Source organism: Dermacentor albipictus, chromosome 4 (assembly GCF_038994185.2).
Source record: "Dermacentor albipictus isolate Rhodes 1998 colony chromosome 4, USDA_Dalb.pri_finalv2, whole genome shotgun sequence".
Taxonomy (NCBI): domain Eukaryota; kingdom Metazoa; phylum Arthropoda; class Arachnida; order Ixodida; family Ixodidae; genus Dermacentor; species Dermacentor albipictus.
In genome coordinates this window covers 174,426,146-174,442,869 of record NC_091824.1, presented here as the reverse complement: position 1 = coordinate 174,442,869, position 16,724 = coordinate 174,426,146, and the positions used below count along the sequence as shown (strand labels likewise).

At 43.6% G+C, this 16,724-nt stretch overlaps 1 protein-coding gene across 17 annotated transcripts in view; it reads left to right on the top strand.

Annotated features, from left to right (window-relative positions):
* LOC139046742 (uncharacterized) overlaps positions 1–16,724 on the top strand; it is a 48,718-nt gene that overhangs the window by 17,856 nt on the left and 14,138 nt on the right. For 3 of the 17 annotated variants that reach the window (XM_070537840.1, XM_070537839.1, XM_070537841.1), the window contains 3 exons: positions 8,543–8,726; positions 14,693–14,755; positions 14,969–16,599. In XM_070537840.1, coding sequence (XP_070393941.1) covers positions 8,543–8,726; positions 14,693–14,755; positions 14,969–15,023 — 302 coding nt within the window. In that variant the 3' untranslated portion in view covers positions 15,024–16,599. Of the gene's footprint in view, positions 1–4,557; positions 5,013–8,404; positions 8,727–14,692; positions 14,756–14,968; positions 16,600–16,724 lie in introns of those variants that run through there. The other 14 variants (XR_011514156.1, XR_011514157.1, XR_011514161.1 and 11 more) reach the window with 11 other exon arrangements.

The following is a 16,724-nucleotide window of genomic DNA, read 5'->3' as shown; positions in this document are numbered from 1 at the left end:
GTGCACAAAGCATCACATGGCAATAATTTCTTTGTTAAAAGAACTATAAAAGACAGACTGGCAAAGATTACTGCATATTTCATTTGGGATAAGTAAGTTGAAAACCTTGTATTGTTTTAGAATGCTTTTCTTCCCAATTAGATGTTTTACAGGAAAACATTTTGCAGCAGAAAATATGTTCCTGTGTCGTTCTTCCAAAAGACATAGTGAAACTTGTGATCCCACTTAGTGTCTGCAAAACTGAATGAATTGGTTTTATGTGTAAGATTAAATTGCCCAAATTATACGGAATTTTTAAGGTTAATTATTAAGCTCAAGGATGTAATTAATGCTTTGAAACATTCGTTCTATGCTTCCATATATGTAAATGTAAGCTTTCACACAGTGAACACACTAAATTAGAAATATGCCTGCTATCCATGCTTTTTGCGCGTTGAAGGAACTTGCATGCTTTTGCATGTTTAGGAAATTGCCTTTCATTCTGTTTATATGGCATAATTTTCTCACCTATACTAGTAGCTACAGTGTACTGAGGTTGAGTGCCAAGGCAAGGAACCCAGAAGTTTTATGGGAATAACTACCCAAAATTACTGTCGATGGATCTGGCAGTGGGGGCGGTTCAGGAAGTGCACTGAAACTTGGAAATTAATGTTCAGTGTGACCTGCAGCATTCTGGAGTGAGGGTCTGCGCTGGAAGGAAACTATGAAATATGTTAGCAACTAGTCAAACATTGTTTTAACTCCAATGAGTGCTTTTAATGGTGCACAATGGGAAAGGACAACCAGTGACATCGATGCGAGCCTTCCGACTCTAAAGTTTGCTCTATGCATTCCTCTGTGTCGTTTCATCAATGGCAACAGGGCAGGCGCGTACGCTGTAATTTTTTTCGAGGGGGGGGGACAACCTTAGGTCTCCTTCCTATGCAAATTAGGGGAAGGGTACCTTTATTATACAAATATGAATAATGCCCACCATTCACCATAAAGACACATAAGGCCTGTGAGATGCACCTCTCCTTTACATGGCAAACAAGGAACCACATCAAATGGACTCACGCTGGAAAGAACTGCAGGAAGAACTCTATTAAGAACAAGTAAACAAGTGAAAATGTAAATTAAAGATTTCTATAGTAGAATACATAGCAACCATGGCACGTGAACCGCGCGGGGTTGTGTTGCTTAGCCAGCCAATCACAAAAGCAAACAAAATCATCGTCATGTGGCCTTTTCAACAATGCATCCTACTTGATAGATCCGGAGAGTCTGCTGTTCTTGAAGAGCCTTTTCATCGGCGGAAGCAGTGAGGTGTGCAACAGGCATGGACAAAGTGTATGGAGTCTGAGCATTTCACTCTTCAAAAGTCTGCGGTACAGTTCATTTCACTGCTGAACTCGTTTTACTCATGAAACTTCACTGCCAACTGCACTGAAACTTGAAAACAAATAGTTGCAGCAAAGCAAGCATTTTATAATTTTCAGTTCGAAAAGAATTCGACTTTCGCCATTATACTTTAATAAGCGAGGGAAAATGTATAAAATTTTGCGCTAATAATTTTATTTTTGTGGTCACCGCCTTATTTGCCTAACAGGAAAAGTTTGAAGTATGAATTATTTGCAGCCTCGCAGAGGAACAGTGGCTGGCGGTTATGAGGCCGTGGGCGGGGCTTCGCTGCATACTTAAGTTGCATCCGACTATAGTTTCGTTTTTTGAATTACCTCTAGAAGAATGATAGAGAAATATATATTTGCGGAACATATTTGCGGAACAATCACATTTTTTTTTGATCCCTCGTATACTGCTCTACTAAGTGCCAAACTGACTCTTATTGTTATTTGGGAAGTTGTGTAACGATGCGTGGCCACCAGTCCCGTGCAACAGGATAGACTGCAGGACGCTGTGGTTCTGGACATGCTGCACCCACTGTGAAAGGTTAGAAAAAAGCCCACATAAGCACAGCAGAGAAGTGGCAACATTAGGCGGTTTGACTGATAACTGTACAAGCGTCATTCAAGACACACGGAATTGTTCCTCACTTCTGGCGGCGTTTACACTAACGAACGGCACACGCGTTATCAGCATGATAGCATTGCCTGTTACTTTCCTGTCGGGAATGATAACGCGCATGCCGTTCGTTACTGGAAAGTACCGGGCTCGCCGCGTTAAAGAAAGGAAATGCGGACAAGCAGATGACGATTATCGTTGTGTGGCAAGAGGGTGTAATTATGCTTAAGAGTGTATGCTAGCCACCATACCCTTAATATAAACATATCTTCTCTGTAAAAAAAAAAAAGATTAACACAGCGATTTTTGTCTGGCGACAAAAAAAAAGAAGAAGAAAGTTGCTTCCAAAGGTTGTGCGCATCTATTAGCGGCGAGAATTAGGAGTGGCGCCCTCTCGCGAGTGACGTCACGGCCAAGACGCCGCTCGCTCCGGCTCGCTCGGCTGCCGCGCGCGCTCGTTCCCTTCGTGTATGCTTGAGGTATGGGTGGCTCGAGCCGTACGTATTGAAGAATACGTCGGCTTCTTTCAGCTGCCATACCTTAACCACAGTTTCCTCTTCAAAGGCGTGTGAGTCGAGAAACTTTGCGGCTTGGATATCGCAAGCTAAGTAGCGTTAAAGGGGTCTACTAGGTTTTGCAACGCATATATGCGCCGTGTCTATCGGTAGATTTTGACTAAAAAAAGAATATCTGCAAATTCAACGCACGAAGTTGTGTATGATGCTTCGCTAAACACTTAACATTCATTTAGTATTTAGCTATGAGATAAGAAAAATTTGGTAATTGGCGTCAACATGTTATCCGATGTTAGAAAGACACTGCCCAGCGAAGCTGTCATCACGATTCCTATTACTCTGGTGTGTTGTTCTATTCAAATATAGCCATTCATTGTTGCGTAAAAAATTAGGCGCGCATTTCTTATGAAAAAGTTTGCTGCTACTTTCATCCCCCTCTGAAACAGGCCTCCAAAAAACGAATTGCTCATGGCTGCTAACACGACGGCGCGTCATGTAGAGTATTTACATAGTTAATTCACAAACACCATAGTAGCAATCACCTGAGAGAAAAGTTTCGTTGTTAAGATCGAGAGCCACTCAATTGAAAGTGGTGAAATGTTTCATAGTGGCCCTCAGTAGCCTTTATCGACAATATGGCACACCCCTGATCACGTAACGGTAGCAATCGACTGTCCGTATGGCGAGGCACGCTATGTTCGCGAAACCCATCAGTTCACTACAACTTCGAATTAAAACCATAAAGCATTTTTTTACAGCGCCAACTGGAATGGCTAAAGTATTCTCGAGCTACTACACCGCAGCTTAGATTGCCTACAAAAGGAAAATTCAAGCACCTTCTGTCTCACAATGTCTCGATCCAGCGTTATTTAATTATACAAACGGATAACAATTCGCTTCGTCGGTACATAAATTAAGGCTAAATTAAGTTTGCTCCAATCCAATCGCAAACATTCATAAAGAAAGCACCACAAGCCTTGCATATACTTTCACTTGATTTCTGACCCTCCACCGGGGGAATTTCGATATCTTGAATATGTCCCATACTACTAGTCATTGACGCTTCGACGTCTTTCTGGCTGCAGCTATGCGGTCCAGCAGGCATGCTTCACTAAAAAAATTGGGCCGAGCAGCCTGTGTCTGTTCGCCAAACAGATTCGTCATGTATATTCCTCAAGCAACAAGCACCAGTAAATTTCTCAAGTGAGTTTGATTTGATTTATTAATTTCCATTTACACACATACATGTACAGCGGAGTGGTAAATGGAGGTGGATGAGGGAAAAAAGCCACACAGACGTGGCTTGAGGTAACCTCACCCCCTTAGGTACGATATGGCTGCATGGGGTAACACATCAAACGCCATATAAATTACATTTATTTAGTGGCCATAAAACATTGCAGTTATACAATATATGAAAGAACAGTAAAATATTTCCACAATAACAATGCAAAACACACTGCGGCATTGAAATAAATAAATGATATACACTAGGTAACATAGACAAAAAAAGAGGAACATAACATACATTATTAATCATTAGCAAACGCGCTCTAAAGAGGCGAGTTGAACGTGTAGCACGGAAAAGGGAATATATATTGGTACATTCCTATTTGTACTCTGTAAATAGCTGTAAGCCTTCATTAACTTTATTTCAAGTTTCCGCCGCTTAAAAAAAATAAACATGTGAAGAACCGCCTAATGTTGACAAGCAGGTAAAGAAGCAAGTGAGGCGTGTAGAATCTAAGCTCCAGTATTAGTTAAGTCCCCGTGCTACTGCCGAGCGTTTCTGTGAGGAAATGCAAAAATTCGATATTATACTATGAACTACTCGTCGTGAGCAAACCTGTTTTAGCGGAATAAAATCAACGTGACTGCTGTAGAAGTCATATATAGCCAGCTTTGTGACATACTTGTTGCACCGCGGCAGGTATGGTATCATAACTGGATTCCTATAGGCTATGCTTTTGTGATTGTCTATCCGCGTATGAAAAACCCGCAGTGGGCTGGTCTGCGTCGCTTCGGCTGGCACTGTAGCGTTGCCTTCGAGAGCTGCATTGTTGTCTAAGAACTTAGCTCTTTGAATAAATGTTCGCAAAGGAAGACGTCGTAAAAATATATTTGAGACGACCACCATAAGTATACAAGCAGAGAGAACGAGGGCGAACAAACGAAAACACCGCAGAAAGCGCCCGGACAACGCCCGAACTGTAGCAGACGACAGGCGCGAGTCCGTGCCCTGACGTCACGCGAGCGGCGCTCGCAGCGCCGCTCGTGTTCGTTCTCGGGGCTAATAGCCAAGCCGATCCATGCCTAAAGCTTCCCAAAATGGCCGATTGCATCGTCGAAGTCGTTAATACACTCTAATCGTTCACTTGATTTTTCGCTGCATTGGAAATGCAAGCGGTTAATTTCGCCGAATGAAATGTCTCGACGCTTTTCAGCGCCCGTCTCGTGCTTCTGAAAAGAGCTTGCGGTATTGGCGTGAACAGACAGGCAAGTGGACGTATTTATTCTACAGTTATTGAACAGTTACTTATCGATGCATCTTGAAGTTAGCCTAGAAGCTGTCGTTAAAAGTTCCGTCTTTCAGTAGACCTTGTGCAGCGTACTCTCAGCTCAATACGAAATTCTTTACTGCGTTCTCGAGTTTTGTTTAACGGTAATGAGAAGGAGTTAGATAATGCACATAAGCAAGGTTTTGTCTGGTCTTGCAGGAGTCCCAGGTGCTTTTTGCGCCGCGTACACTGTCGCAATCGTTACACGTCTGAGGAACCAGACTGGCGGCGCATAGGTAAAGCCGGCTGCCAGTGCAAGCCGCAGTCCCCTACATTGTCGCTATAAAGAGGAAATTTGTACGTGTACTAAGGGTACGCAACGTTTCTTTGTTCAGTATAATTTGGCGGTGCCTCCAGCAGAGAAAATGTGGATCCCGTACTGCTCCTTCGGTTTGGGCTCGGCAATGCCTCCGCGTGGCGGGCGCGTTTAAGAGGAAGTTTTAGCTCGGGTGTTCCAATCTAAATACATGTAAACGGAGTATTCGTTTTTCTCGGCAACCACTGCACCAAATTTGACGAGGTTTGTTACATTTAAAACAAAAGCTTAGAATCTAGAATTTCTGCTGGGTACACAAAAGATTTAAGCGAAACAATTAAAGCAGAGCGGGGCATGGTGCTTTCAGTGCCCAATTTTTTATACCATGTAGTCTGCGTCAGTCTGATAAAAAGGTCAACAAAGATAATAATAATAATATTTGGGATTTTACGTGCCAAAACCACTTTCTGATTATGAGGCACGCCGTAGTGGAGGACTCCGGAAATTTTGACCACCTGGGGTTCTTTAACGTGCACCTAAATCTAAGCACACGGGTGTTTTCGCATTTCGCCCCCATCGAAATGCGGCCGCCGTGGCCGGGTTCGATCCCGCGACCTCGTGCTCAGCAGCCCAACACCATAGCCACTGAGCAACCACGGCGGGTAGGTCAACAAAGAGTGATACTGCACTAAATCAAGTATCTTGAAATTGGGAGACATACTAGGGATGCTTCTGCAGCAGACATGATTGGCCAGAGAGGTTAACAATGTACAGCTGCTTGCAGTGACCAAATGCACAGCACCATCAGTTTTGTGCCATGCTATAGTTCTATCAAAACCGCCTAAAATTCTTGCAGCTTTTTAGGAAAGGATTAGTGGCACATAACAGTGTGCCTATTTTTCCTGTTTTTTGAATGCATATTTTGCTCCCACGTAGCTGATGTGACTCAAAGGTTTATAGTCCTGAAAGCTTGTTTGCTTTGTTGTGAATGTTACCAAAAACTTACGTGTGCAAGCTTACCCCTGCCCACACTAACGCAGACCCAGTGAGTTTATTTAGTATGGAAAGCTAAAACAATGTAGTGGCTGCGCTATTGTTATGAATCTGTTGTAATGATAGATGTTGCTGATTTTATGGAGTGCTTGTTTTCATCACTCAGGATATCACCCAAAATGCTAGGAGGCAGAAAAAAAAAAAAGATGTATATATTGTTCACAAGATATGGTTGAGTAGAGACTGGGTGGTGGCAACTGATTGAGGGAACGAGCTCACCTGCGGATCTTGCGACCACAAGAGGTTCAAGTAGATTTTATCGCATTAAAGTGCAACAAGTGACTAGAAAAAAAAAGACTGGGCATGTCATCAAAAGATACCGTTGGGAACAAAAGTCTATGGATCTACATGCACCATGAAATACCCAAATTTCTTTTCTTACTTCCCATGTTGGCATACACTGGTCCACAGTAAAGTTGCAAAATGGGGTGGGCCCTCCATTTCATTCCTACTTGACAAAGTTGAGATTTCTTAATTCCACTCTTTTTAACTCCCCAGAATGCCAAGAGTTGTACTATTTCTCCAACTTTAAATGAAATTCTTACTATAGTTGTTTACAACTTTCAACAAAAAACTTATTTTTGAAGTTCTAACAACATTGCAGATAATGTTATGCTTCTTTAACAAGAACATATTTGCTTTGTGACCTTTCATTTTTGCAGTGCGTTGCGAGCTGTATAATCTCTCTCATATCTACTCTTCTTGACAGTACATGCATGTTACCTGCGCAAGTGTAATTTATGAATAAATAATGTGATTGCAGAATATATTCAGTAATGTTAATCTATAATGGCATCAATTGGGCAGATGTAGTTGGAATGGAACTGGCACAGTCCTGTAGTGCTAAACCTTCACTAGTATAAGACTGCAAAAACAGGTTTGCCAATTACTCTAAACTAGACTAGGCCAAATTTTTTTACATTTATAAGTTTTTACTGAATACTGGCTCTTTCATTATCTACCTATAGGTCACTATCTCTGCCGTGGTACTTACCAACAAAATGGTATTCTACTTATCGTGAAATTCTGAAGTCCTGGAGACTGTTCCAATGAGGAGCTTTAATTGCACTTAAACACTAACCTTTAGTTGCCAAGAATGATTCTATTTAGCAAGAGCATGCTTGGACTATGACACAAGGATGGAGGCCAAAAAAGTTACTGCCCTTCCACTGCTGTGAAGCGGGGTGCAAGCGAAGCTTGGGATCTGAGGCTCTTTGTAACGCCTCACGGCGAGGGCGGCACGTCAACGTCGACCCCTTTCTTGAATGAGTTCCCGGTGCCATCAATCAAACACTGCCTGTTCTTTGGCCAAACGCACAACACGTGGCCTGCTCCCACTGCCATTCCTTCAATGCAGCCTGCTCTTTGGCAGAACAGACCAAACGCGGCCTCCCCATCTGACTGCTGGGCCTGAACTGGTGTGGGAAACTGCGGGTGTAGGGCGAGCAAACACGCGAACACACCCTTTCCCTCCTCTGGAAGAAGGGGATGCCCGTGATTGGCTCATGCCTTGCGCTGCTTCTACTTACCCACCTTAAAGGCAGCGTTTGATGAACTGACAGTGGCTGAATCGGTTAGCGTGGTGGTCTCGCGATCCGGAGGTCGGTGGTTCGAATCCGCAGCCTGATAAGCAATTTCTATTTTTGCGCAGCTTGGGTTTTTTCGCGCGGTAACACCGACACCAGTGAGGCAATACAAGCTTCTGTTAGAAAGGTCGCAAATGGTTGCATCTTATGCCCGTTCCTGTTGATGTGGACATTCAGTGTTATTTTTCAGTGTCAGAAGTATCCTTGAAGAAAGGGGGGGGGGGGGTCAACAAAGTATCAGCACTAAAGAAGCAACGTCGACGTACATGGTAGTTGAAATAAATCGATGATTAAATGTTGATTATGCTGTCATGTACGACGCACAAATTGTTAGATGGATCTGGCGAGCTTCAAGCTCACGTGTCAGCACTCTCATTGGCCTGTTGAGCCGACGCCGCTACGACAATGGGACGCTCACCGCTTCTGTTGTAACAGTTCCTCCTGCTCGGGCTGACCTGCCGGCCTCCCGTCATTCTGGAACTTGGCTCCGTGGGTGTGTCACGTACCTTGGACGCGCATGCGTGGTCCCCTTGGCCGAGCCCTGTCAACAATGGTATCGTCGATCTACCGCAGAACGAGGGAGCGCCTACGTGCGGCACCAGCTTTGGCGGATGACGGAATCATCACCTGGCAACGCAGGCAATGCACCAGCACGAACATCGGTTCCGGCGCGCAATATAAAAGCCCGCCACAACTGCTCTCTGCTGGGCACGACGCTGCTACGACAATGGGACGCTCACCGCTTCTGTTGTTACAGGTTAGTTACCTGGACAATACCAGTGGCTATAAGTGCAATAATCGCTGTCTAATAGCGGTGTCGTGCCCGATTGAGCTCTATGACAGTGTCAAACGCGCACTCTGCTGCTTTGTGCAACTTGTTGCGATTGATGCTGTCTGGGGATGTCGAACTTAATCCTGGACCTGAAGATTCTGTTTTAGACATTGTACGCAGGATAGCAGCAGGCCAAACTGCAATTTTGGTGGAGCTTAAGGGGATAAAAGAGAAGCAGGACGCCACAGATGTTGAGGTGAAATGCCTTAAGGACAGAGTCGCCACTCTCAAGTCCACCCTTAGCCTACGCGAAACCTTTGGGACAGACATACCTGACGGCATCCAGTCATTTTCACGCCAGTTAAAAACCATAGCCTCAAGGTGCGAGGACGCCGAAAACAGATTACGTAGATCAAATTTACTGTTTTTTGGCATCAGCGATGAGTCCGGTGAAGATTGGACGACTTCAGAGCAAAACGTCGTCAAACTCTGCGCTGAAAGGCTGGGGCTTACTTTATCAAGCGACCAGTTTGAACGAGTGCACAGAATTGGTCGATTCGCTCATGACAAATGCAGGCCAATAATCGCTAAGCTTGTCACATTTAAAGACAAACAGAATATTTTGGCTTCTGCAAGGAAGCTAAAAGGCTCCCACTGATCTGTCCGCGAGGATTTCGCGCCAAGCACTCACTTAGCAAGAAAAAAGCTGTTAGAATATGCAAGAGCACAGGACAAACCCTGCAAACTTTCACTTGACAAGATGCGCATTAACAACAAGGAATACATGTACAATGTTGATAGAGACACCGTCGTATTATGTAACAGATAGCTAAAGAAATCTACGGGGGCGCAGGTCCCTAAACTTCCCTCTTCTACTGAATCATCTCGTTTGCTCACAATATCGTACACTAACATACGCAGCATACTAAATAAGCGCGATATATTTTGTTCCTTTATAGAAGATAGCAAACCCGACGTTCTAGCTCTAACAGAAACATGGCTACACCACGATGTTTCAGATAGTGAAATTTTTATAGAAAGTGACATATTCAGCATTTATCGGCATGACCACAATGATAAAAAGGGCGGTGGTGTCTTACTTGCAATATATAAAAGGATTTCTTCTTATGAAGTTGACACCTCATCACTTGAGATTATCTGGGCTGCCTGTCAAACCATTTGTGGAAACATATTAGTTGGTGTCTGTTACCGCCCCCCTGAAGTGTCCCTTCCATTTGTTGATAAACTACGCGAAAGCATTGTTACTGCCATGCAGAAATGTTCAACTAGTTATGTTTATCTGCTTGGCGATTTCAATTTTCCCCAAATCAATTGGCCATGCTTGTCATCGTCGTGCAAGCACGCAACCGATTTCATTGAATTAACCTTGGACTTAAATCTTTCTCAGGTAATCAATCAACCCACCCGTGACAATAACCTCTTAGATTTGGCACTAACTACCGCACCTGAAACCGTGTGTCCTGTGTTAATTTCTGACGGTTTCAGTGACCATAAGCTGCTTCAGCTGATGCTCCGAATTCCCATGTTATTCACTGGGTTTCAACATAAAAAAATTCAGGATTACAACAAAGCTAACTACATTTCCATCAACAGTGACTCATTCTTTCCGTCTTTTTCCCAACGTTCCGTTAACGAAAACTGGATACTTTACAAAGACAAATATATTCCGTACGTTTCGGCAGCGAACGACAAATCTAAACCATGGTTCAATAAAAAACTTCGAACACTACGTAATAAAAAAAAAAAACATCTGTACCGCAATGCTATAAATCGGGAGAGTCCTCATGGAGCAAGTACAAAAATTTCCTTAGTGAGTACACTTTAGCCTTACGCACTTCTAAAGACAAGTACTTCGCTCACGACTTACCTTCTCTCCTGAAGACTAATCCGCAAAAATTTTGGCAACCGTTAATACCCGGTCACACTTCTGATATTTCTCTGCTAGACGACAAACAACAACCTCTTTCAGACGGGGAATGTTCATCACTATTTAATGCATATTTTTCTTTTGTTTTTACGAGGGAAGACCATTCTGATATTCCAGTGGTTCCGGATTACGATTACCCATTTATGGCACCCATAAATATCTCAACTGAAGGCATTGTTAGCCTCATTAACGGACTTAAAACCACATCTGCTTGTGGTATTGACAATATTAACACTAAGCTATTAAAAAACACAGTATCTACTTCAAGTGTCATCCTATATCATATCTTTAAGCAGTCCTTGTCGTCTGGTGTCTTGCCCGTTGACTGGAAGATTGCGAAGGTTGTCCCCATTTTTAAAACTGGAGATAGACATAGGCCTGAAAACTATCGCCCAATATCGCTAACATCTGTGTCATGCAAACTATTTGAACACATAATCGCCTCGCACATTTACACGCACCTAGAAAAGAATAACTTTTTCTTTCAGAAACAGCATGGCTTCAGGAAAGGTCTATCTTGTGAAACACAGTTACTAGAATTTACCACCGATCTACATAGCAGTATGAACAACAGTCAACAAATAGACGCCATTTTCCTGGACTTTTCAAAAGCATTTGATCGCGTTGCCCATTGCTGGCTCATTTCTAAAATATCTCATCTAGGTATCGACTCACTAACCCTTTCTTGGCTTAGAAACTTTTTCTCCTGTCACTGAGGTCACGTCTGGTGTACCACAGGGGAGTGTGTTAGGGCCTCTGCTTTTCCTAATATTTATTAACGACCTACCTTCAAACATTTCCTCCTGCATACGACTGTTCGCCGACGATTGCGTTGTTTACCGACAAATTAATTCTATTAACGATCATACTGCCTTGCAGCATGACCTTCACATTATTACCGACTGGTGTAATATATGGAAAATGTCTCTTAACCCTTACAAATGTAATAATATATCATTCTCACGCAAGTGCACTAGCTCCATATTCACATACACCATAAATAACACGAACCTGTCACGTACCACTACTTACAAATACCTTGTGTAAACCTCACTAGTAACCTTTCTTGGTCTCCGCATATCACTACAATTTGCGCAACTGCATCTAAAACCCTTGGCTTTCTGAGGCGCAACTTGCAAAATTCATCTGCTGACGTGCGTAAATTAGCATACCTGACATTTGTACGCCCGCAATTAGAATTTGCATCAGCTGTATGGTCACCACACCAAGAATATTCAATAACCATGCTGGAACGCATCCAGAACAGAGCTGCCCGACATATAACTCGGAATTTTGATCGAAAGTCAAGTATAACGCAGATCAAGCTCAATATTTCTTTACAGCCCCTAGACATCCGCCGGAAGATTGCTTTGCTCTGTCTATTTCACAAATATGTTCATTCCGATAAGCCATGCATATTACCCCTCAAAACCCCCGTCCGTACGTCTTCAAGATTACATAATCATTTTAGCTTCTAGCGCATTTTCGGTAAAACCACTGCTTTCAATTTATCTGCTGTACCTCGTGGCATATCCACCGGAATGGTGTTCCCGATGATATCGTCACGATAACTGATCGTAAAATATTTCGTGAACGCCTGTGCATGCTTTTTACATAATCTCCTTCCTTTTATATATCCGCTATGCTTGATCATGCTGTGCTTTGTTTTGTTTTTAGTTCAGCCACTGTACAGTTGTCTTAGGTTTATTTTTGAGTTGTTTCCATTGTACTTAACAGTTCTTTGTTACATTGCCCCCCTTACTCAATACCCGACAGGGCCTGTAAGGTGTTTTCTAAATAAATAAATAAATAAAAAATGTGCAGCGTCGGTAAGATTAGCATTTCCTCTCTTCATGGTGGATCTACACGACGGACGGCGCATCACGTGACTACGCGTCACGGATTTGTGCCGTCCGCGCGTCATCCGCGACCCCCACGGACAACAAGGGCGCGATCTTGTACGCGTTCCAAACTCGAACGGAGGCGGTCCGTTCTTTCCGTCGCGAAATTGGCGGTCCGTTCCGTTGCATTTGTCCGATAGCAGACAACACGGAATGATTGACAGCAGATATCACTTCACAATTGACGTCATGGCGTTCTTCACCGTTCAAACTGACCAACCATGTGCGGCTCGGTAGAACGGACCGCCTCCGTTCTATTTTGGAACGCGTACAAGATCGCACCCCAAATGCCGTGCTATTTTTCGCATCCGGATTTTGGGAGTCGAATGCTGCGGATTTAGCCTAGCATGCTCTACAGTCTGGCAACAAGCGCGGCTTTGGGATCTTTCTGAAACAGCTTCATCGCTGCTGACACCATTCGTGTCTGTTCGCGAGCGTGCGATTCGCACAAGAGCGACTGAAATGAACCTGAATGGATGAGGTAACTTTGTTCTTACATCTCGTGGAGCAGTTCGCCGCGTTGTGGGACATGGCTCTCACCGATTATGCGGACACGAGAGCATAACAAGACCTCTTTCGATGAAACAAGCACTCGTCATCATCCAATTCGGACAAAACGACAGCCATTGCGGCCAACCGTCGTTTCCTTTCGATTGCCATTTTCATTCAGAGTGGAAAACACGTATGACAAAGTCTTTGTTACACCGATGGCGCCATCTAGAGTGAGTAGAAACAAGCAATCATAATAACTTACATCCACTGAGATCCGCCCGGGCCGCCACAACATCGTCGAGGCCATGTTCAGCCATACAGCCACTCTAAGCCTACACGCAGAGAATCTGAGTATCTCTTTCGGAAACGGTGCCCACTCATCACGAATAGATTGCTGTTGAAGCTTCTGGGCACAAATATAAACCAAATACAAGCCTCAGTTTGAAAATTATGGGTCACACAGTGGACGATGACGACTTGACAGGTTCGAGGCGGACGGCAGTCGCTTCGGGTGGTGCCGCCATGTTTATTTTTCCGGCGCGGTCGTCTGCTCAGTCCGTCCGTCGTCTGGATGGGCTTCGCAGCCAGACGGGCGGCGGATTAAGCGTCCGCGGCACAGATTTGCACGGAGCCGTCCGGCGTGTGGATACACTATCAGCGTTGACTGCTGCATTGTGGCGTGGTGGAGCACTGCCATTACGAATCCCCTCACAAACTATGAGCTACCAAGCTGCACTAAGACCAGTGCACCAGTTTCAAGGATTACAGCACGCATGCATGCGTACTCAGATGTGCATACATACAAATTCTTGATTACGTCTCTCATTGTACTGTTACACTAAGGTACGTTTTAATACTGGATAAAATTGCTGCTTACTTTGCACATCACATAGCATTAATTATAAAAAATTCAGCATGTGCATATTATAGCCGGCTATAAAAAAAAAGTTACGGGGCTCCTTCCAACACATCATGCTATGTTTCGCAAGCTGTTCCAACAATTAAATAGATGATTACACAATGGTGGCCGCTTTTCATTAGTTAGCTTCGCTGGAATACATCCGTGTTAGTGGCAAAGCATACGAATTTGGTTTCGTGTCTTGGTGAACTGTGCAAGCCATTTCCGGCCCAAATTTCTTTTTAAAGAGTTGCACGCATTCACCATCATCATCATCCTACCTTAAAGTTCGATGCAGAACGAAGGAGCCTCCCTGCAATTATCATTGTCTTGCACTAGCTGATGCGAACTTGTGCTTTCAAATTTCATCATCTCACCTAGTTTTCTGTCATCCTTGGCGAAACTTCCCTTCCCTTGGCGCCCATTCTGCAACTCTAATGGTTCTCTGGTTATCTACCCTATGCATTACATGGCCTGCCCAGCTTCATTTTTTCCTCTTAATGTCTACTAGAATATCGACCATCCCTATTTGCTCTCTGATCCACACCGCTCTCTTCCTGTCTCTTAACATTTATCATTGCATTGCTCTTTGTACGGTCCTTAACGTGTTCTCGAGATTCTTCGTTAACCTCCAGGCTTATGTGCCATACTGCATGCTTAGAAGAACAATGTATCCAAGTTGACATTTTCAAATTCCCCGATTTTTTTTCAGGTTTTCACCAAGTTTCACGTCAAGATGGGCTGACACCATGTCACCTGATGCTGTCACTCTCTGGTAAGCATGTTAAAAAAATAAAAACAATGCAGTTTGAACAGTAAGGAGTAGTGTTTATTTTATTCAAAATAGAAAACTGAAACAAGGGGTTTGTAAAATGCACAGCTACTAAAATATCTTCGAAAGAAACTCGGTGCCCTTTTACTCTGTGAAGGCTGACCAGCGGAGCTGCGTATGTGGGCCCCTTAATGGTGAACTGCACTTCTGCCGCAGGTCAGCCTGGTATTGCACTACCTATGGGATTGGCCCATGTGTGCGGAGTGCTTAAAGCCTGCTTCATCTCCGCTGCAGGTTGGACTGGCATTTCACGACCTTCGGGATCAGCCCACATATGGGGAGTGCTTAATGCTTGCTTTACTTCTGCCTCGGGTTGGCATGGTATTGCACTTTCTTCGGGATCGGCCCATCGTATGAAAAATTGTTGGTCTATGCGCGGATGCGATCTGCCAGATCTTAGCAATAGACAGCTTCACTGTAAAAAAAAAGTGGTCTAGCTCACGGCAAATAGTCAAACATTTTAAAATGCGAATAAAAAGAGATGCATACAAAAGCAAATAGAGCTATTTGTATCAACTGATAGCAAGCTCATTGGTATTATGCCCGAACTTTGTCACATATCAGATTCTCCAAGCAACTGGAAAGTCAACCTCAACTGTCCTGAGATACTCTCAGACTGCGCATAATGCTTCAGTGTTGCATTTCACTGCTTTAAGGGGTTTATTTTGGTGTGGATGTGGGTAACCTGCATCTTAGTGTAAGCCAACACTTTGCTTTTTGAGCTCAAGCTCCTTCAAAGAGGCGGCGGCACAGTTCCTTTCCCAGTCATTCCTCAATGCAATGGTCCTTCCTATTCTTGTCCTCGTTCCGCTGCGTGTTCGCCCCATGGACCATTTGAAGCATCCTTTTGGTCAGTTGTACAGTCCGATTTTTCAGAGTCCCTAAGGGCCGCTACAATGTCCAAAAAAAATGAATGCATGTCTTTTACTGCCCTTAAGGGCCCAAATCGCCACAGGCACGTCCAAAAAAGCTCTGGTCTGCCAGTACACTGATTAAGAGTGTCTCAAGAGTGTCTTGCTTCACTCTTGAGCAGCACTTACTGACTGCACAGTAATAACAAGCTCCACCAAAGGGCTAGATTACTTCTGTACTACTCCAAGTGTTCCAAAAAAACTTTTGGAACACGAAGTAGAAAAAAAAATTCTGCTCCTAAACTGCTCCAGAATGACAACTTTGTGCTTGAAATCCTAAACTGTCTTGACCACCACCACTGAGGGGTTAATCTTCAACATCACTTACGTACGTAAGATAAAATCTTAAGTAACACTTACTGGTTGTCTAAACATTTTGAAATGGTTTCACAGGTTCTAATTTAACACTTCTTATATGCACTTTTTAAAACATAACAGTGAATAACGATTTTGGTATTAATTTCAGTAACATATTTCAGTATTCTGCAGTTGATTTGGAGGATTATGCGTCATCACTGGTCTGCAATTATGGAAGTTTAGAGATAAAAAAGTGGGGGCAAGAATGCCGACGTTTTACACATTGTCGTTGTACAGAACAAAACCTATGCAACTTGCTATAAAACTTGTTTATATAGTATTTGAAATTACCCTAAGAGAGTGTGTAAACAGCTGGGGTTTCATAGTTCTAGGTTCTTATGTTTTCGACTAGCACCTCCCTTTAAATGGCAGTAAAAGGCACGCATAAATTTTTTTTTTTTTGGACTGCCTGATTTTCTAAATGTTTTGTTTTTGCAGTCCTCAGGGAACCACCCCTTGCCGCCAAGAAAAAGCACCTTTGACTGTAGCAGTAATCAGTGATTCGCCTAATTGGCAAACAGTTCAGTATGCCAAACAGCCTCGAGACAGCTGTACCTCTGACAGAAGGCACTAATACACAGTGCAATGCACTGTTTCTGCACCCTAGACTGTGGGATTCTCATCCCGTACTCTTGGGTCAAAGG